At 33.6% G+C, this 24028-nt stretch overlaps 1 protein-coding gene across 1 annotated transcript in view; it reads left to right on the forward strand.

Moving 5' to 3' along the window:
* The window catches only part of TEX11 (testis expressed 11), a 299458-nt gene that overhangs the window by 233586 nt on the left and 41844 nt on the right, over window positions 1-24028 (forward strand). The window contains exons 27-29 of the mRNA XM_045509206.2: window positions 16848-16997; window positions 18117-18225; window positions 19172-19292. Of these exons, the coding sequence (XP_045365162.2) occupies window positions 16848-16997; window positions 18117-18225; window positions 19172-19292 (380 nt within the window). The remainder of the gene's footprint in view (window positions 1-16847; window positions 16998-18116; window positions 18226-19171; window positions 19293-24028) is intronic.

Below are 24028 nucleotides of genomic sequence, written 5' to 3' on the forward strand. Positions count from 1 at the left end.
GGTTGGAATTGTACAGTTTGTAGCCTTTTTAGACTGACTTCTTTTGTTCAGTAATATGTCTTTTAAATTTCTTCCATGTCTTTCATGGCTTGATAGGTAATTTTTTTACCATACATATATTTTCTAATTTACATATATGTGCTGTTCATTGTTTCTAAGAATGTTTAGAGCTTTAGCTTTTATTTTATTTTTATTGAAGTATAGTTGTTTTACCAGAGAGCTTTAGCTTTTTAAACTTACATAGTTATCGAAGGAATAAAGCCAACCACAAAATAAGAATTAATTCAAAATGATACATACACCCCACTATTAACAGTAACATTATTTATAATTGCCAAGATACGGAAGCATCCTAAGTGCACATCAATAATTGAATAGATAATGGAAGATGCAATATATATATATATGGAATGGAATGCAACTCACCCATAACAAAGAAGGATATTTTGCCATTTGTGGCCCTTCATTCACTTTTTTTTCACTTCAAAAACCAGAATTTTATAACTGGCAGAGACATTTCCATTACATCAAAAACAACAAAATACCTAGAAATAAACTTAGCCAAGGAGGTTACTTATACTCTGAAAACTGAAATGACACAAAGAAATGTAAAGATTTCTTGTGCTCTTGGATTTGAAGAACTGTCAACACTATCAAAATGGCCACACTACCCAAAGCAATCCACAGATCCAATGCAACCCCCATCAAAATACTCACGACATTCCTCACAGAACTAGAACAAACAATTCCAAAATTTATAAGGAACCACAAAAGACCCTGAACAGCCAAAGCAATCTTTCGTAGGTCTCTTTTTTTTTCCCCTCTCTTCTTTTTGTTCTCTTTTCTTATGGTTTCATGACTAGAGAAAGTCCTTTAACATTTGTTGTAAAGCTGGTTTGTTGGTGCCAAAACCTTTTTAGCTTTTATTTATCTGTGAAGCTTTTGATTTCTCCATCAAGTCTGAACGAGAGCCTTGCTGTATAAAATATTCTTGGTTGTAAGTTTCCCCCTTGCATCTCTTTAAATATATTGTGCCACTCCCTTCTGGCCTGTAGTGTTTCTGCTGAAAAATCAGCTGATAACCTTATGGGAGTTCCCTTGTATGTTATTCATTGCTTTTCTCTTGCTGATTTTAATGTTTTCTCCTTATCTTTAATTGTTGTCAGTTTGATGACTATATGCCTTGGTTTGTTCCTCTTTGGGTTGATTCTGTGTGGTACTCTCTGTGCATCCAGGACTTGAGTGACTGTTTCCTTTCCCAAGGTGGGTAAGTTTTCAGTTATTATCTCTCCAAAATTTTTCTCAGGTCCTTTCTCTCTTCTCTTTCTGGGACCCCTATAATGCGAATATTAGAACGCTTCATGTTGTCCCATAGTTCTCTTAAACTATCCTCATTTCTTTTTATTCTTTTTTTCTGTTCTGAAGTAGTGATTTCCACTAATCGATCTTCTAGCTCACTGATCCATTCTTCTGCCTCATTTAATCTACCCTTGATTCCTTCTAATGTATTGTTCATTTTAGTGATTTTATTCTTCAACTCTGTTTGGGTATTCTTTATATTTTCCAACTCTTTGCTAAAAACTTCACTCTGTGTATCTGTACTCCTCTTGAGTTCTCTGAACATCTTGGCCATCATTACTTTAACCTCTTTCTCAGATAAATTAGCTATCTCCTCATCACTTATTTCATCTTCTAGGATTTTATCTTGTGCCTTGGCCTGGGAGATATTCCTTTGCCGCTTCATATTGTCTGTCTGTCTATGCGTTTGTGGATTCCGTCCACAGGCTTTGGGATTATTGTTTTATTTCTAGTATCTGCCCCTGGTGGATGAGGCTGGACTAGAGGCTTATGCAGGTTTCCTGGCAGGAGGAGACAGTGCCTGGCCACTGCTGGGTGAAGCTTTTTCCTGGAACTCTGGTGAGTAGGGCTGTGTCTAGAGTCCTTTGTGGCTTAGGAAGTCTGCTGATGGATGTGGCTGTGTTCCCACCCAGTATGTTATTTGGCCTAAGGCTTCCCTACAGGCTGTTGGGTGGGGCTAGGTCTTGGTGCTAATGATCCAATCAAGATGTCAGCCTCCAGGAAAGCTCATGTAGATGAACACTCCTGGAATGTCCATCACCAGCTTTTATGTCCCCTGAGTGAACCACAGCTATCTCCCACGTCCCCAGGAGACCCTCCAAATCCAGCAGGCAGGTCTGGCCCAGGTTTCTATGAAATCACTGCCTCTGCCTTTGGACCTAGCACACGTGAGTTTCCATGTACACTTCTCAAGTGAATGGAGTCTCCGTTTCCCCCAGTCCCATGAGGCTCTCAGAGCCAAGCACCCCTGGCCTTCAGAACCAGATGTCCTAGGGTCTCCTTCTCTTCCCAATGCTGGGACCCCAGCTGGGGATCCTGATATGAGGCTTAGAGCTCTCACTCCTGTGGAAGGGCCTCTGTGATTTAACAAATCTTCAGCTTATGGGTCGCCCACCCAGGGGGTATAGGGCCCAATTATATCATGAGCACGCCCCTCCTACCATCCTGCTGTGGTTCCCTCTTTATGTTTCCAGTTGCAGAAGATCTTTTTTGCTAGGTTCTAGTCTTTCTTTGATTTTTTTTTTAGCATTCAGTTGTGATTTTGTTATAGACGCGAGGAGAGGCAAGCTTGTTGTCCTACCACTCCACCATCTTGACTAGAACTCCCTTTGTTGACCAATTTTTAATTAACATTAATTCACAGTGGATTCATCTCAAATTAATTCAATCAGTAAATATATCTATATTTTCCATTTAATTTCTAATATGGTAAATATCAATAGTTATAACCCACATATGAAAAATCTCTTTGGACATCCTTGATCATTTTTTCAGAGTACAAAGTGGTCCTGAGAACAAAGTTTGAGAACCAATGCTTTAGGAGTAAACTACCTTTTCCTTTAAAAACAAAGGCACATATCCATTTGACACTATTGCTCGGAACGTAATCTCAACTTCTTGTTTTAATTCTAACTTTTAACCAAAATAATTTTTTATTTCAAAGAGAATACAGAGGGGTATAATTAAGAACAGTCTCACCCACAAGCAATAGAGCAGGCTAGCAGAGTTCAGGAACACATATAGCACAGCTTTCTGTGGCCATACCCATCCCAATAAAGAAGAAAAATGAACACATTGATTAACATTACCCAAAGATATTGCCTCTATAGCATATAAAGATAAGAAGCAATAGTATATAAACTTAAAACTGTGTTTAGTAATCAATGTTTAAATATTCAATTTTACTTAAAAGTTATCTTGGTATCTAATGATTATCCATTTATCAACTCAATATCAGTCCAACATTTTAGGTTAACTAAATACCTTGGAAATTATCTTAAATCTAACATACCACAAAACATAGTTACTGATGAAATAAAAAGTTTGTCAGAACAATAATTCAATTTTAGTTGAACATAATTTATATTTTTCATAATCTTGAATGTCATGTATGAGTAATATATAACATTATCTAATCAGTAAACTTGTATACATTTAGGAAAAACAGACCCAGGTTAAATAAAATGTATGCTAGTTTTTTACTTTCACAAATAAATCACCAGAAAGATCTTTCTTTTCAGCCAAAATTATTAAGCTAATCTCATTGGCCAAAGATTTACCTTAACTTTGGATTATTAAAATATTTATGCACAACATTGTAAACTGACTAAACCTCAATAAAAAAATTTTTTTAATTGAAAGCAAAAAAAAAAAGAAAATGAGAAAAAGTTTATGAATTAGCTGAATTTCCTTATAAATATACTTTTAGTTTAGCACATGTGAAATATTAGAAGTTCAGTTTCCTTTTTTGGAAATTTGAAGAATATTTGTATATAAGTGCTTATTTATGTCTATAAACCAATTAGAACACAGATCTTTTAATATAGAAGATTTTATAATCTAATTTATGAATTCCTGCCAGAGATAGGAAAACATTTCCCACTCATTCAATGTGAGGTCAAAGCCTTTTTCAATTATTGACACAGATGCAGACATATAGAGATCTCCTGGATCCAAATCTAGAATTTCATCTACAGGTCAAGAGTAAACACAAAAACTCACCAGTCCAGATATCATAGTGTTGTTCATCCCAGCAGGCATGAAATAATTGATTAATTTGAGCTTAAAAACAACAAAAAAGACTAACAAATTAAATTGTCTGTTGTTTCTTACCCAGAGACTACATAATCCATTAATCCTTTTACAGAGATCACCAAATGGTCAGACCATAAAGCCACATTTCCAGTCATTGCTGCCACCAAGTGGGAATAACTTATTGGCTATACACAAACCAGAAGCAAAAAAATAAAGTCAATAGAAAAGAAAAAAGGGATTCATCAAAGTTTTATTGGTACTTGGGGTTCAAGGGATCCAGAAAAGATGAGGTTAAGTAGTCTATGAGTTGCACTTCTCTGGCAACACAATTTACCTTGTTCTCTCAAGTGTATTCATTGGGCATTTTGGAGGATAATTTTTTAAAGATATAGCCACGACTTTTGTATAAATATAGAATGGACATGTGTTAAAGATTTTCCTTAACTCGTTAACTGATAAGAAAACATGATGTTAGAACCAATTTCAATTTCCATTTCACTTTGCTTGCTTATCTCTTATTTTCTGTATCCCTTACTGTTTATTCAGTGCTGTCTCTTTTTTGCTGCTTCCATTTATACCTTTATTTCTGTGATGGTTTTATTTTTAATTCCCATTTCCTTCTTTATCTCTAAAATGGCTCATATTTTGTTTCCTTTTGTCCACCAGCTCTTCCCTGTCCACTTTATATTTTTATTTTATAGTGATGATTACTTAATTAATATTATAAAATTCATGCTGACATGTTTGTTCAGTTTTCATCTGCTTTATGGCAGCATTTCTCTGGTGAGAATTCTCCACCTACCATTCTTTTTTCTCATTCTTCTCATCCCATTTTCATGTAGCATCTTATACTGTGCTATATTTTGGAGAATTTGTCTTTTTTTAAATTTTGTTTTATTGTGGTAAGAACGCTTAACGTGAGGTCCACTCTCTTAACAAAGTTTTAAGTGTAACATATAGTATTGTTTACTATAAGTACAGTGTTGTACAGTATATCTCTAGAATTTGTTCTTGTTTAACTGTAATTTTATGCCTGTTGATTAGCAACTCTCCATTTCCCCTCCTGGCAACTACCATTCCACTTTTTGAGTCTGTGAATTTTAGACTATTTTAGATACCTCGTATAATGCAGTATTTCTCCTTCTGTGACTGACTTATTTTACTTAGGGTAATGTTTTCAGGTTTCATCCATGTTGTCACATGTTGCAGAATATCCTTTTTTAAGACTGAATAGTATTCCCATCATATGTATAAATTACATTTTCTTTATCTATTCATCCCTCAGTGGACCTTTAGTTTGTTTCTATCATTTGGTTATTGTGAATAGGACTACAATAAAACAAAATGGCTTAGTATTTGCATATAATCTACACATATCTGCCTATATACTTTAATCATCTAGATTACTTATAATACCTAATACAAAGTAAATACTATGTAAATAGCTGTAAATACAACATAAATGCTATGGAAATAGTTGCCACCACATGGCAAATTCAAGTTTTGCTTTTTGGAACTTTTTGGAATTCTTTTTTGTTTGTTTTTAATATTTTCAATCCATGGTTAGTTGAATCTGCAGATGTGGAACCTGCCAGTACGGAGGGCTGACTGTAAGCATGCATACATATGGATGCATGTATCATATATAAAGCCTTGGAATGATACAGACCAAACTCAACATTTGCTACCTCTTTGGACAGGATTTAGTGAGTTTGGGAGACTTTTATTTTTTTATTTTAATTTTGTATTGTTTGAATTTTTCAATGAACATGTAGTACTTTAATAATAGAATGAAAATACATTTAGAAAAAAATGAATCTAACTTGTTAAAGGTTTATATTTTTTTTTTCTGTTTTTTTTTATATATTTCTTAAGATTGGGTATTTCCAATGAAATAATGCCTAAAATTATGAGCCCAGCCCGTGAGTAATATAAACAAATCATTAAGCTACTAGCTGTAAATAGACAAATTGAGGAAAAGTGCAAAGCTGGTGAATCATAAATTCCTGGGGGGAAATGGGAAAACACCAACCTTTAAAAAAAATCTATTCCAAATCAAAGTTAATTAAGAATTGTACAAACAGTGACTGAAATCTTAGTGCTATGGGAATTGGCTTTTATAAAAGGATTAACCTTGATGTGCCATTATGTTAGTAACCTAAAGGAAAGCAGCTTTACCACATTCATTCTACAAAGTCCTTATTAAAATCCTAGAGGATACTAGGTATGGTGGGAACATAAAGAAATAACTATTTCTGTCCTTAAGAAATTTGCAGTGAAGAAAGGAGATCAGAAACATAATCTATTACACATATACAAGGCTAAATGAAATAACTTCACTAGTAGAAATATAGAGAAATCATTTTTCTTCACAGGGAAGAAAAATGATCCATTCCATAAAGTAATATTTGAACTTACTCTTGAAGAATGAGTACATTTTAATGGTTAGAAAGGAAGTAAAAGGCATTAAAAATGGTGGGACCTGAATAAACAAAAGCCAGGAGTACAAGAGACATTGTCGGTTTTGGAATTGTCTCTTATTCAGGGGTTATATAGTGGGAGGTCAGGCTGAAAGTAACGTGATTTGTGGTGTACGCCTTTTCAACAGTAAATCAGGCCTTAATCCAGGCTCACCTAGAACACTGTAATCACTTCCCAGATATTTTCTCTGCTTTCACTATTGCCCCTCTATAAATCCAATACCCACACAGCAACCAAAGTATCATAAGCCAGATCATGTCAGTCTTCTTGTACTTCTCATTTACTTGTACTTAAAATAAAATCCAAAGTTCTTACCATGATCTACAAGGCCATAGATTATCTGTCCCTTGTTTCCTCTCTGACCTAATCTCCCATCACTCTGCCTCAGCTCACCATAATCTAGTTCTACTATATTTTAACCATACCTTATACTTTCTTGCTTCTGGGCCTTTGTATTTGCGTTCCTTTTGCCTAGAACACTTCTCCTGGATATTCATGTGGCTTATTCCTCAATATCCTCTGCTCAAATGTCACCCCTTCAGAGAAGTCTTTCATGACCATACCCTTCCTGAAATGACAGCTTTTGTCACTATCTACCCCCTTAATCTGTAGTTTTTCTTTACAACACATATCACTACTTGGTATTATATTATATATTGTATTTCAGTTTTATTCCCAACTAGAATCTAATTTCCCTGCAGGCAGAGAAGTTGTCTGTCTTGCTCATTCTTTATTCCTACCTCCTAAAACTCTATTTGGCATATACTAGGGCTTAATTAATATTTACTAAATGAAATGCTGCTATGGCGCCAGAAATTCTATTATTAGAGAGTCATTCATTAGAGTATTAGAGCATTTTGGTCTTTGAGAGCCCTCTTTGCAAAGATCCCTGGGAGAGCTTACAATTTGTCATTATCAGCTTATACTTTGGGAGAGAAACACTTAGAAAAATCCCTTAATAAAGATTCAACTTGGGATAGAGGTACAGGGCAGAGAAAGGCAGGTTAGGTTTTTAGAAAAAGAAAAAGGAGATTTAAAGGGAAGTAGGGATTTACCAAAGATGATTATGATTTTATTTTATGATGCTTATAATTTTGAAGACATTCCAAACCTTTCTAACACAAAGCAACTCCACAGCTTCTGAATCTATCTTTCTGGGTCCTTTGAGGATCTCCATTTAAGAATGTAACTTTTGGATGTTGTTAGGAAGTTACTCTCTATGTGATGAGTCATTAAATGTTAGCGCTAAAAGTGAAGCTATTTATTTTGTAATTTGAGTAAATTTTTATCTCAAAAACATGAAAATGGAGAAAACGCTTTAGTTGTTTTTATAAGTCATTGTAAGGAAGAATTTCACTTACCTCCAGTGCTATAATTTTGACTCTGGTATAAAGTATTCATCAGGTGTCATTATCAAAAGTGTTAGTGGTTATAGCAAACAGGGCACACCTACAGAGATCTTTAAAACAAGACCTAGCAAGGGTCCCCTACAAGCAAAGAGGCAGTTCAGCTGGCAGGGCAGAGAATTGTCTATATTTTTATATATTACATATTTATATATTATGGTCTCCTATGTCCAGAACTGGAAGGGTCATTCTAATTTATCCAAATGCAGTAGATAAAATCTACCATTTCTCAAGGTTCATGTTGGAATTAGAAATAATTTTTATCTATTAAGTTGTACATACCAAAACTAGGATTAAATGTTTGTTCCTTCAACAGGCAGTCTTTGCTTGATCCATCCATGGGCTTAATAACTAGCAGTCAGTCATGGGTTGCTTTTGGCTCAGAGATTAGTTCTCAATGGATAAGAATTTTCAGAGATGAGTTTTGAGATTTGCCAAGACAAAAGACAACTGGAGCTGATCTTCAGGCACATTAAACAAAATGACAAAGCTTAAGTTGGTTTTCTGGTGTACATTTTGGGCCAGGATGTAGGCCACCAAAATAGGAGAAACTCATTGTAGTGTTTTTCCCCCAAAGGAAATAATCAGTTATCTGGAGATACCCAAGTATCTCTGATAGAAGTTGCTCCTAAAAATCTTCACTTTTGGCAGCATTTCACTTGAATTATGTCTCACAGGCAGCATAAGCTTACCTTAATAATACAAAGCAAAGCCCTAATGGCAGTGAGTAGGGACTTTGATTACAGGGCTGTGGAGCCAGTGAAGAAATTTAGTAGGGGGTCACAGGTTCAGGAGATAGGTTTGGTATAGTTCCCAGATACTTATGGTGGTATATACTATTTCTCTTCTAAGGTACCTGACCTAATTAAGAATGTCATCTAAGTCTCCCTGTTCCTAACATGTTTCCTTTTGTACACTGTGGTTTTCTTTTATAAAAATACAGATGTGAGTCCAGAAATTTTTCTGTACAATTATCTTGACACTGTGACTTATGATCAGAGGAAGGTGTGTACCATAGTTCACCTACAAGCATTCATTATTGATTTATACAAAACTTCCCAAGCTTTAAACTTTACTTCACCTGTAATTTATATATGTGTGTGTGTGTATAAAATGATAACACCTATAAACTATAGACTGCACATTTTTTTTCAGGTGCACTTGTAACATTTACCAATATACATCATATACTGAGCCAAAAAGCAAGTCTTGACAAGTTTCAAAGGATTGAAATCATACAAAGAATGTTCTCTGGACAAAGTAGAATTAAATTAGAAATTAACAACAGAAAGATGATTAGAATACCCCCATTTTTGAAAATCTAAAAGAAACACTTGAAATAACCCATTGGCCAAAGAAGAAATCAAAATGAACATTATGGAATATATTGAATTTAACAAAAATGGAAAATATGACATGAAAACTGGTGAGATAGAACTAAAATAAGTGAAAATATATAGCTTTAAATGTGCACATATTAGAAAAGATGAAGGGTTCAAAATCAATGATCTAAGCTTCCAAATCGAATTTAAAGAAAGCACAGCAAATTAAACCCAAATAAAGAAGATGGAAGAACATTACAAAGATAGCAGAAAACAATGAAATAGAAAACAGAAAATCAAGATTACCACAATTGCTACATTCCAAACAAAATGGATTTTAAAAAAACCACAAATTAATAATACCGATAATTTAAAACTAGATATTACTACAAAATTTTCAGACATTAGTAAGACAATAAAATGACATTGTGAATAACCTTATGCCAATAAATTTGACAATTTTGACAAAATGGACAAACTTTTAAAAAGATATACCTGTGAAAATTAGCACAAAGAGAATCTAAATAGTCCTCTTTAGACTATTTTAATAGCCCTATACCTCTTAAAGAAATTTAACTTTAATACCTTCCCACAAGTGATTTTACTGGTATAAATTGTTCTGAACATATAAGGAAGAAATAATAGCAACACTGTAAAAATACATCTTATAGAAAATAAAGAGGTAACACATTGATTTTATGAGGCCAGCATGACTCTGGTGACAAAACTTGACAAGGACATTTCAAGAAAAGAAAAATACAGGTCAGTATCTTAAATGATAGGTGCAAAAATCTTAAACAAAATTTTAGAAAATTGAACTCGGCAGTCTATGAAAAGGATAATACATGATAATCAAGTAAAGAATTCAACATTTTAAAAAATTATACACACACACGAAATGGTTTTCTATATCTGTGTTTTCTTAAAGTTTTAAAGATAAATGAATTTGGCTTTGCAATCATGTATTACCTATTCAAACATTAAAATAGCATTTTAAAAATAAAAAAAAGATAAATATATTGGTATGGGTGCTGGATACAGGTCAGTACACAAAAATTAATTGTATTTCTGTGTACTAGCAAGAAATAATTGGAAAATGAACTCTTATTTGGAAAATGAACTTTTAAACAATAATTTTTAATAGCATCAAAATCCATCAAATGCCTAGTAATCAATCTAATGCAAAATGCAGAAGACCCATACACTGAAAACTATAAAACACTGAAACATTGCTGAGAGAACTTTTAAAGACCTAAATAAATGAAGCTGTAAACCATGTTCTTGGACTGGAAAACTCAATATTGTTAACATGTCAATTTTCCCAATTTGATCTGTAGATCCAAGACAATCCTAATCAAAATCCCAGCTGATTTGTTTCTGGAAATTGTCAAGATGATATTGAAATTTCTATAAAGATGCAAAGGATGATCTTCAAAAAGATGAACAGAGTTTGAGGACTTACACCACAGAATACAGAGTCTAAAATAGAGTCCAGAAATAAACTCACACATGTTCATTTTGTTTATGGCAAAAGTGTGTGCCCAGTGCTATTCAGTGGTGGAAAGTGGGTTTTTTTCCCCCACAATTAATGGTTCTGTTACAGAACCTTGATCCCTCCCTCACACTATACAGAAATACTGATTTGAGATGGATTGTAGTGAAAGGTACAACAATAAGGTTTCTAAAAAGAAACATAGGATAAAATCTTCATGACCTTGGAGACACAAAAAATTACCAACTATAAAAGACAATATTGATAAAGTGGTTTTCATTACAATTGAGAACTTCAGTTTGTCAGAATATACCATTGAGATAAGACAAGCCATAGACAGGGGAAGAAGATATGTCATTACATAAGCTTGATTAATTCCAGAATATATAAAGAACTCTTAAAACTCAACAATAAAAGACAACCCAATAAAAAATGGGCAAAAGAATTGACCAGGTACTTCACAAAACATGATATACAAATGGTCGATAAGCAAAGGAAAAGATGTTCAGTATCACTACTCATCAGAGAATGTAAATTAAGAGCACAATGAGAGATGACTGCACACCCATGGAAATGGCTAAAATTAAGATACCAAGTATGAGTGAAGATGGGAAGTAACTGGAGCTCTGATACATTGCTGGTAGAAATGTAAATTGGCACAATCACTTTGGAAAACTGTTTGGTAGTATCTGCTAAAACCAAACATTCTATCCTAGCAATGACCCAGCAATCCCACTCCTATATATATATATATTTTTTATAAATATATATACAAAAATTATATATGTGTGTGTGTGTGTGTGTATATATATATATATATATATATTTTAGTAAAGGTAGATTTATTTAGAGAGATACGTACTGCATAGAGTGTAAGGCAAGAGAAAGGCAAGGAAAGAGTTGTGGGAGTTGGGTGCTCAGGTTAAAGTAAAATTAGGTATACATTCCATAGAGTGTGGGCTGTCTCCAAAGCGGAGGGAGCAAAAAAGGGCCCCACTCCTAGATATATACTCAGGTGAAATGAGTATGTCTGTTTACCATAGTATGTACAAAAGGTTCGAGATAGCTCTATATAAGAGCTAAAGATTTGAAACAACCCGAGTGACCATCAACAGAAGGATGGATTAAATAAATCGTGATGTATTCCTATAGTGGAATACTACAAAGCAATAAAAGGAATGTACTTATGACACACAAAAACATAGATGAATACCACAGACATTATCATGAGCAAGAGAAGTCAGGCACAAAGGAATGTTACAGAGTATAAAAATCATTTTTGAAAACAACTTTTATTGAGATATAATTCACATGCCATAAAATTCACACATTGAAGTATATCACTCAGTGGATTTTAGTATATTCATAGATATGTGCAACCACAATCAATAGCCAATTTTAGAATATTTTACCACCTCAAAAAGAAACTCTGTATCCATTAGCTATCATACCCTCATCCTCACATTGCCCCCCACCTCCCAGGAGCCTAAGCAACCACTAGTATACTTTGTGTCTCTATTAATTTTCGTATTTTGGACATTTCAGATAAATGGAATCATATAATACATGGACTTTTGTGACTGGCTTCTTTCACTAATTTTCTTTACTTCAGATGTCTTTGTCTGGTTTTGGTATCATAGTAATACTGGCCTCATAGCATTGGTGTCACAGAACATACTTTTTATTATTTTATACTTTGCAATTTATCGAGGTTTGTTTATGACCTAGCATGTGGTCTATCCTGGAGAAACTTCTGTGTGCACTTGAGAATAATGTATATTCTGCTGCTATTGAGTGTTCTGTAGAGGTCCAGGAGGTCTAGTTGGTTTACAGTGTTTTCAAGACTTATATTTCCTTCTTGATCATCTGTCTAGTTGTTCTAAGTATAATTCATTTTAATGAAGTTAAAGAATATCCAACTATATAAATAATTGTATTAAATATAAATATTCTAAATCAGAGATCAGGAGACTTTTCTCAAAGAGTCAATAGTAAATATTTTAGGCTAGCAGGCCATATGACCTCAGGTACAATGGCTCAGCTCTGCCATTGTAGCAGGAAAACAGACATAGGTAATATTTAAACAGATGGACATGATTATATTCCCATAAAACTTTATTTGCCAAATAAGCAGCCAGCCCATAGATTGTAGTTTACTCACCCCTGTTCTAAACACATCAACCAAAAGATCAAGAATGTCAGACTAGATTAAAAAAAATCAAGACTCAGCTACATGCTGTCTATAAGAAACCCACTTAAATAAGAAGACATAGATAGGTTAAAAATAAAAGGAACTGGAAAAGGTACACTATGCAAATGCTAATCAAAGGAAAGCTGGAATGTCTATGTTAATATCAGATAAAACACTTTAAAGCAGGGAATATTACTAAGGATAAAGAGGGACATAATGAAAAAGCAGTCAATTAAACATGACAACATAACTATACTAAATCTGTAATGTACCTAACAACAGAGCTTCAAAATACATGAAGCAAAAACTGTTAGAACTGAAAGGAGGAGTAGACAAATCCATACTACAATTGGAGACTTCAATACTCCTCTCTCAGTAATCAACAGAATGTAAGTCAACAGATACTCAATAGGTATATAGAAGACATAAATAAAACTATCAATCAACTAGATCTAATTGACATTTATAGAATGCTCTACCCAACAACACCAAAATACATATTTTTTTCAAATGCATATGAAACATTCACCATAGACCATATTCTGAACTATAAAACAAACCTGAACATTTTTTAAAGTATTAAAATCATACAAAGTATTTTCTCTTACCATAATGGACTTAAATGATAAATCTATAATACAAACTATCTGTAAAATCCCCAAATCTTTAGAAATTAAGCAACATACTTCTAGTTGGTATAGAGGGAACATATCTCAACATAATAAAGGCCATTTATGACAAACTCTCAGCTAACATCATACTCAATGGTGAAGAACTAAAAGCCTTTCTTCTAAGATCAGGAACAAGAAAAGGATGCCCTCTCTTGCCACTTCTATTTAACATAGTATTGGAAGTTCTAGCCACAGCAATCAAGCAAGAAAAAGAAATAAAATGCAACCACATTGGAAGAGAAGAAGTGAAACGCACTATTTGCAGATGACATGATACTATATATCATGATTCTAAAGTCTCCACAAAAAATACTATTACAACTAATAAATGAATTTAGTAAAGCTACAGGATACAAGATTAATATGCAGAAATCTGTTGCTTTTCTATACACTAATAATGAACTATCAGAGGAAGCAAGAAAACAATCCCATTTAAAATCACATCAAAAAGAATAAAATACCCAGGAATAAGCTTAACCAAGGAGGTGAAAGACCTATACTATGAAAACTATAAAACATTGATGAAGGAATTTGAAAATGATAAAAGAAATGGAAAGATACCCCCATTCTTGGATTGGAAGAATTATTGTTAAAATGTCCACACTACCCAAAGCAAGCTACAGATTTAAGACCTAAATGTCCATCAACAAATAAATAAAGAAGATGTGGTATACACACACACACACACACATAATTGGATATTACTCAGCCATAAAAAAAGAATGAAATAATGCCATTTGCAGCAACGTGGATGGACCTAGAGAATATTATGTTTAGTGAAGTAAGTCAGACTGAGAAAGAGGAATACTATGTTATCACATATATGTGGAATCTAAAAAATGAAACAAACCAATATATATAACAAAACAGAAACAGATTTACAGATATAAAGAACAAACTGGTGGCTACCAATAGAGATAGTGAAGAGGAAGGGACAAGACAGGCATATGGAATTAAGAGGTACAAGCTACTGTGTATAAAATAGATAAGCAACAAGGATATATTATACAGCACAGTGAAATATAGCCATTGTCTTGTAATAACTTTAAGTTGAGTATAATCTATAAAAATACTAAGTCACTATGTTGTACACCTGAAACTAATATAATATTGTAAATCAACTATACTTCAATTAAAAAAAAATACTTGAATGGGTCAAAGAGAAATTCACAAGGGAAATTAGGAATAGTTAGAATGTAATTAAAATGAAACACAGCATATAAGAATTTGGAGGATACAGCTAAACCAGTGTTTAGACAAAAATTTGTAGAATCAAATGCTTCTGTTAGAAAAAGAAATCTTAAATAAGCCCCCACCTTAAGAAACTAGGGAAAAAATAGCAAATTGAGCCAACTCAAATAGAACAAAGGGAATAATGTAAGAGCAGAAGTCAATAAGATTTAAAACAGAAAACAGTAGATAAAATCAGTGAAACCAAAAGCTGTGTTCTTGTTTGAAAAGACCAATGCAACTGAGAAACCTCTAGCTAGGCAGATCAAGACACAAATTAACAATGTCAGGAATGAAAGAGGCAACATCACTATAGACCCTACAGACATTAAAAAGAGATAATAAGGGAATATTATAAACAACTTTATGCCCATGAATTTGAAGACTTAGAAGAGATGGACAAACTCCTTGAAAGTCAAACTAGCAAACTTCCCACAAGAAGAAACAGGTAACCTGAACTGTCCTATGTCCATTGAATTCATAGTTAGAAATCTCCTAGTAAATCTCCACTGGGGAATTCTACCAAATATTTAAAGAAGATGTAATACAAATTCTATATAAACTCTTTCAGAAAGAAGAGGAGGACAAACTTCCCAGCTCATTTTACGAGATCAGTATTACCCTAAAACCAATACTATATAAAATATAAGAAAACTATGGACCAATATTCCTCATGAAAATAGATGCAGAAATACTCAATAAAATATTAGCAATTTTAAGTAAATAAAATATGAAAAAAAGATAATAGATTATAACCAAGTGAGGTTTTAGCCTAGGTTCAGCATTGTAAACTCAATTAATTCACCATATCAACAGATTCACTATTCAACATCCATTTGTGATAGAAGCTGTCAGCAAACCAGGAATAGTAGGGAAGTTCTTCAACCTTATAAAGGGAATCTACAAAAATAAAACCTACAGCTAATGTCATTTTTAATGATGAAAGAATTCCCCCTCTAAGGGCAGGAACAAGTCAAGGATGTCTACTCTCACTACTCCTGGTCATCATCATCCTGGGTTCCTAGCCAAAGCAATAAGGGAAGGAAAAGAATGGAAAAAGACATATAGGGTGAAAAAGATGAAATAAAACTATCTGTTTGCAGATGACATGATTCTTTATATAGGAAGTCCCAAAGAATCAACAAAATGTTACTGGGACTAATAAATGAATTTAGCAAGTTGCAGGATACAAGGTTAATATTCATAAGCTGATTATAGTCCTGTGTGCTAGCACTGAAGTTCAATAACAGATAGGGACAATCAATAGTGATAGAAGTCAAAATAACTGTTAACTCTGCAAATGTGGCATTGACTGGAAAGGAGCACAAATGTTGAAAGTGTTCTATATCGTGATCTGGGTAGTAGTTAACATGGGTTTAAACATATATAAAATTAATTAAGGTGTTTTCAGATTAATGCACTTCACTTAGTTTATTGTATGTATGCTCCACCTCCAAACTTTTTAAAAAGTTGGGTCTAACAGGGGTGAATGGAAACCATCTCACATAGTATGGTATATGCCACCTGACAGAAGATTCTGCCTATAGTGATAACCAAGAAATATTGTTGACTAATTGAAACAAAAACCACAGTTGGTTTATACTGCACTGTATCTTCTGGTTAACTCAGTCATTAAAGTAAGGCAGGTAAAAATTGGATTTGAATTAGATAGCAGCAAGACTTTTTCGGCCATTTAGGAACATGGCAATAATTTCAGGAAATGTTGGCAATGCTAGTGAGTGCATTTCAGGGTGTGAAAGTATTGGTGAGTTCATAGATTTTAAAATATAAATGATCTACCTACAGGAACTGGGATATCCTTCAAATTATAAGTAAAATTAATTTTATTCAATAAGAAAATCTTCCCAGGAGAGAAATTAGAATAGGAGAGAATAATGAAGTGCAATCACAAAAGATGTTGCATTTTTGCCTCTTTCTTAGGGGACTTCTCAGATGATCCATGTGAGACATTGCTTCTGCTGTATGAGTTTGAAGTCAAAGCCAAATTGAATGATCCATTACTGGACAGCTTCCTGGAATCAGTGTGGGGACTGCCTCATTTAGAAAGTAAAACATTGGAAACAATCGCATGTAAGAGCTATATTTATGTTTTTGGAAAGCTGGTACCCATTTAAATCACACTACTTTTTTCTTTCTTCTTTCTCTTCTCTCTTTCCTCTGGGTGGGAAGCAATGTTTCCTCATAACACTTTGTTTCTCCTTCCCTAGTGGCATTCTTGAACTATTTTGTATTATAATCATTTGTGCATTTATCTTTTCCTTTATATGAGATTATAAGCTCCTAGGGTCATGAACAATAATTACTTATATTTGTTGTACTTACAAACCCTAGTGAAATGCATTGCTCATAATAGGTGCTCAAAGTTATTCTATGTGTGGAATTGAATAATATAGCTACATAATAGGGGTAGCTCAAGCTTCAGAAGTAGATAATCAATTCCTTCACTAATCAAAGGTGATGCAATCTTAGCCATTTATTAACATGTATAGAGAAATACTGGTGATTTTTTTAAACACAATTGCCACCTTCAAATTTTTCATTGGGCTATATAAAGGTATTAGGTAGCCCAGGTGCACAAGAGTCACATTTGCCTTTCCTTGTCTTGCCAAGACAGACTTCCTAGGGAAATGGAGCTGGTGGTGTATACCTTATAGACATGCGATGGCGACCACTGTTCCTTGTATAATGGAACTCCAATTATAGAGGCCTGGTAAATGCATTTAGGAGTTTTTATCTCAGATACTCTCATGTCAAGTGTTTCCTGTTTTTAGTATTAGACAAAAACAATGTATTGTAATATAAATCTGTTTTTGAATAGTAACCTTTTACTGACCTGCTTTCTGTTTCCTTCTTAGTGTGCCCCTCCTTGACTCTGGTTCATAAGATTATTGCTTCACCTGTATGACTATGCACAGGGTCACAGAAACAGTAGGTTCTCTGTTGATGTTTGCTGACAAAAAGGTATAACCTAGAGATCCTACCATGTTACTCTGCCCAGAATGTAGAAGCTATCTCTGAAAACCACCACTGATTCATCATTTTATAAAATTCATTTTTGTTTTTTTCTGCTTGTTTTTGTGTAAACTGTTTCAGGTCAGTTTCATTAGAGAAAGCAAGTTGTAGCCTGGGATCAAAACTGTGATGGATGAGATTATGGTGTTCACAGTCTTTTTGCTTCCCTTTCTATAGCATTAGCAATGGAAATGCCTGCATACTATCCTTCTATTGCTCTAAAGGCCTTGAAAAAAGCTTTATTGCTCCACAAAAAGAAAGAATCAATTGATGTTTTGAAATACAGGTTAGTAAATATAATTCAACACTGAACCCCAGCTTTTGGAAAGCCAAAAGTGCTTTAGTCAATGTCCCATAATCATACTCAACTGGCTCAACTTAAAAGATGATTGGGACACTCCTGTAATTCCTAGACTAAAACGCCCTCAGAACAGCTCCATATTTAGAGTTGTATTAAAGGCAAGGTCAAGGAGTTTGGTTTTCCTGAAGGAGAAAAAGATGGGGAAGGTTGCTTCTTTGTGTGAGTCTATCTATATAATAAAATTACTAATTACCTTTCTTCATTTCATTACTAAATACACCAAATGTACAGAAAAGCACAGAGATTAATATAACAAACACCAATGTATCCACCACTCAAATTTAACAAATGTTAACATTTTGCTAAATTTGCCTCATATTTTTTTTCTAAGCATTTTTCTTTGAGGACCAGTAAGTGCTGTACATAATATAAAATAGTATTTATTGGAGATTTTATGTTCTATATGCCTAGACATGGGGGAAAAATAGATATTGTGTGATTTTTCTCTGGAAAACTTCATTACAGTCTTCTTTTTCTGAGACATAAGAGACAGTTCTCCTGGAATTATTCCCAATTTAAATCCCAGTTCCCTTCCCCATTTAAGGATATAACAAGATGCTTTAAAGTGCCTGTAGATTAAACCAGCTCATAAAATATAGTAAATAGCCACAACTCCTTAGTGCAAGCAACTAAAAAAAAAAGAAAAAACAAGTGAAAGACAACCATAGGCATAATAAAAGGAAAGATTGGTCAACCCCTTTTATATCTTCAAAAATCTGTCTTCTGAGCTTGGAGGCCAGATAAAATTGAAAGGAGAACAGAAGTGTTTTGAAGCTCTTTGTCTGGGATATGATCCAGATTTTACTTATCTTAGCCATGAAGTCAATGATTTCTTTCCTTATGGGATGAGTTTTCTCTTTTTAATTTTCAGCAAGTGTGTGCGCAGCTTGGTTAACCTCTTAGTGCCAGATGGAGCGCCAAGTGCAGTATTCCATCCCCTGGAAGAAGTTTGGGGCTATTTTGAAGATGCTCTGGGCCTTATTAGCCGCACAGTAAGTCAAACAGTGATACTTAACTTCAAGCCAATTTTAGAGAACTGCATTGTCTTATGTATTAGAAATTACATAGAATAATGCTTTTTGATATGAGTTTTAGGGTAAATAAATGCATATTAAAATGTAGTTACACACTGTAAAATTCCCTGGGTTTCTGAAATGTAAATAGTTAAAAGTAAAAAATTTCTAATACAGATATACTGCAGATTAGGTCAAAAGAGCAGTACCACCTGGCATTTTGAATTATTTTGTATTTTCAAAACCTGGTAAAATTATTATTTCCCTGTGATGATACTAACCCTTTGAAAAAGTTTATTGTTATTCCTGTCATTTCTCAGAGGCAGGTGATAGAGTAGAAGAATCACTGAAAGATCTGTATTTTAGTCTTTCTGCTGATTTTTTAAATTTTCAGTGCAAGTTTATTCAGTAATTTTAAAATTAACTTTATTAAGATGTAATTTGCATACTATAAAATTCATTAATTGTGTATAACTCTGATTTTTAGTAAATTTATAGTTATGCAACTGTCACCATAATCTAGTTTTAGAATATTTCCATTACCTACAAATGTTTCTAGCCATTTGCAGTCAATTCCTGCTCCCATTTTCAGACCCAAGCAACCACTGATCTTCTTTCTATCTCTATAGATTTTCTCTTTCTAGACACTTCATATAAGTAGCATCATATACTATGTGACCTCTTGTGTCTGGCTTCTTTCTATTTAGCTGACTATTTGTGAGGTTCGCCCATGCTGTAGCATGTATCAGTATTTCGTTCCTTTCTATTGCTGAATAAATGAATATTATTATATTCTAATGAATGGATATATCACATTTTGTTTATCCACTCACTAGTTGGTAAACATTTGAATTGTTTCCACTTTTTGGCTACTACAAATAATGCTGCTATGAACAATTATGTACAAGTCTTTGTGTGGACATGTTTTTCAATTCTCTTGAGTACATGAACCAATGGGTCATGTGGTAATCTATATTTAACTTTTTGAGGAACTGTGATCTGTTTTCCAAAGTGGCTGCACCATTTTACATTCCTACCAGCAGTGTATCAGGGTCCCAATTTCTCCACATCTTCATCAGCACTTGTTATTGTCCATCTGTTGTATTATAGCCATCCTAGTGGGTATGTAATGGTAGCTCATTGTGGTTTTGATTTGAATTCCCTTGATAGCGAACACTTGATCATTTTTTCATGTATTTATTGACCATTTGTATATCTTCTTTGGAAAGATTTAATTCTTTTCCCAATTTTTAACTTGGATTCTCAGTGAGTTACATGAGTTCCTTATATATTCTAGATACAAATTCTTTATCAAATATATGATTTGTAAATACTTTCTTCCAGTCTCTGGCTTGTCTTTTCATTTTCTTAATGGCATCATTTAGAAAGCAAAAGTTCTGAATTTTGATGAAGTCCAACTTATCATTTTTTTCTTTTATGGGTCATGTTTTTAATCTTGATAAGAAATCTTTGCCTATTCCAAATTTGCAAAAGATTTTCTTCTGTGTATTCTTGTAGCTTTTATACTTTTATCTCTTATATATAGGTTTGTGATTCATTGTGAGTTAATTTTTGTTTATGGTGTGTGAGATGAGAGTCTGAATGGTTTCTTATTTGTTTTTGCATATGGATATTTCTCCTTTGCTGTTTGACTTCAGTTTTCTCATTTGTAAAATGGAAATAATACCTACTCTGACTTCCAAGCTGAGGTTTTAAGGATCAGTTGAAATAATAATATGTGTTGTAAGCTTTTAACAGCTCATACACATGTAAGGTAGTATTGTTATTATAAGGGAGCTATAAAATATTAAGAAGGTTAAATGGCTTGTTTAAAGTAGTACAAAAAAATCATTATTTGAGTCCATCTTAATATCCAAGGATTCTAACTTTGCTCAACTGTTTCTTTATATTCAAATATCTGCAAACCACAACAGATGGTAGAACAATATAGCAGGGTGACAACCTGGTACAAACTAGCATCAACTTACAGAAACCTAGAATTCTGGAGCTATGTAATTATGGCCTGTGTGAATTTAAGTTTAAAAAAATTTTTTTAAATTGAACATTTTGGAGATATATATATATATTTCTTAACTTTCTTTTGGGAAGAAGAGAAAATTCAATTTCTAAGCCATGAGCCTCATCTGGACCTTCAGATGTGTTTGCCATAGTAACGAATACAAACTAAAATTAAATTGTACTATAAATTCAAATTGATCAATTTCCATAGTCTCCATATAAGGCCAAAACTGCTCTGAGCATTTTGGTTTTGCCACTTTTATTCTGTCTAATATATTACTGTTCCATCTCTCTGGCTCTTGCATTGCCTGTTAAATAGGTTAATGTTTTTCTAATTTTTCACGAGCCTCTCATCCATTATTGTTCATCCCCTTAAACATGATGGAATAGTTAGCTTTTTTATGCAGAGATTAATTTAATAACCCTCTTGGCTCTTTATTTAGCGTTCTGTTGCTTTTTCCTGTTTGATTGAATGTGCTATGTATACCTTTTGTTTTAAATGCTGGGGGAAAAATTCTGCCCTTGTTTGACTTTTTTAATGACCAGTTTCTCATTCATTATTTATTAAGCAGGTAACCTTTATTAAATGCCTCCATACAGTGGCAAAGTGGCTACTGCACAAATGTAAAATCTCAAACTTTACAGTATCATGCTTTACATTTTAGAAAGCATTCTTACATCCATTATTTCATTCAACAACCCCCTCCAGCAATTCTATGAGGTAGACAATGTTGGTATTATCCTTGATTTAAAATAAGGAAATTTTTAGGATTCAGAAAGTCAAGTTTCCAATTTGCCAAAGTTCACATGACTAATGAATGAGAGTCAGAACTAGAACTTCTGACCTCAATTCCAGGGCTCTTTCCACCATCTTCTTTACCTGCACTTGCTAGGAATTTTTGTTCAAACAAGAGGCTCAAATTGGTATTTAGTTTTTAAATAAATTACCAAATTGTTTTCCAAAGTGGCTGTAACATTTTACATTCTTGCCAACAATCTATTAGTTATACAGTATCTTTGTGTCCTTGTCAGCATTTGGTGATACTAATTTTTTAGCAGCCATTCTGATAGGTAAGTTCACGATACATCATTGTGGTTTTAATTTGCATTTCCCTACTGGCTAATGGTGCTGACTGACTATCTTTTCATGTGCTTATTTGCCATCTGCATATCCTCTCTGGTGACGTGTGTGTTCATCTTCTTCTCCATTTTGCAATTGAATTGTTTTGTTTTGTGTACTGTTCAGTTTTGGGAGTTCTTTATATATTCTAGATACTAGTCAGATATGTGGTTAGAAAATATTTTCTTTAGTCTGTAGCTTGTCCCTTCATCAGCTTAACAAGGTCTTTCCCAGAAGAGAAGTTTTTAATTTTGTCCAGTTTATCAGTTTCCTCTTATGGATCATGCTCTTGGTGTGTCAAGTCTATTGTAGAACTTTTTGCCTAGTCCTATATGCCACAGATTTTCTCCTTTTCTTTTTTTAAAGTTTTACACGTTTTTTCTTTATTTAAGTACAGTTAATTTACAATGTTGTGTTTGTTTCTGGTATACAGCATAGTGATTCAGTCAGATGTATATTCTTTTTCATATTCTTTTTCATTATAGGCAATTACAAGATATTGAATATAGTTCCCTGTGCTATACAGTAGGACTTTGTTGTTCATCTATTTTCTATATAGTAGCTTGTATCTGCTAAACCTAAACTTCTAATTTATCCCTTCTCCTTTCCCCTTTGGTGACCATAAGTTTGTTTTCTATGTCTGTGAGTCTGTTCTTCTTTTGTAAATAAATTCATTTGTCTCATATTTTTAGATTCCACATATAAATCATATCATGTGATATTTGTCTTTCTCTGTCTGACTTACTTCACTTAGTATGATAATTTCTAGGTCCATCTATGTTGTGGCAAGTGGCATTCTTTCATTCTTTTTTATGGCTGAGTAGTATTCCATAGCATATATATACCACAGCTTCTTTATCCAATCACGTGCCAATTTAGGTAGCTTTTATGTCTTGGCTATTATAAATAGTGCTGCTATGAACATTGGGGTGCATGTATCTTTTCAAATTGGCATTTCCTCTGGATATATGCCCAGCAGTGGGATTGCTAGGTAATATGGTATCTCTATTTTTAGTTTTTTAAGGAATCTCCATACTGTTCTCCATAGTGGCTGTGCAAAATTACATTCCCATCAACAGTGTAGGAGGGTTCCCTTTTCTCCACACCCTCTCCAGCATTTGTTACTTGTAGACTTTTTAATGATGGCCATTCTGACCAATGTGAGGTAATACCTCATTGTAGTTTTAATTTGCATTTCTCTGATAATTAGCGTTATTAAGCATCTTTTCATGTACCTGTTGGCCATCTGGATGTCTTCTTTGGAGAAATGTCTGTTTAGGTCTTCTGCCCATTTTTTGATTTGGTTGTTTTTTTGTTACTGGGTTCTGTGAACTGTTTGTATACTCTGGAAGTTTAGCCCTTGTCAGTTGCATTGCTTGCAAATATTTTCTTCCAGTCTGTAGGTTGTCTTTTGATTTTGTATATAGTTTCCTTTGCTGAGCAAAAGCTTATAAGTTTAATTAGGTCCCATTTGTTTATTTTTGCTTTTATTTATATTGCCTTGGTAGACTGACCTAGAAAAACACTGCTACAATTTCTGTCAGAGAATATTTTGCCTGTGTTCTCTTCTAGAAGA

Source organism: Camelus bactrianus, chromosome X, assembly GCF_048773025.1.
Source record: "Camelus bactrianus isolate YW-2024 breed Bactrian camel chromosome X, ASM4877302v1, whole genome shotgun sequence".
NCBI classification, from domain to species: domain Eukaryota; kingdom Metazoa; phylum Chordata; class Mammalia; order Artiodactyla; family Camelidae; genus Camelus; species Camelus bactrianus.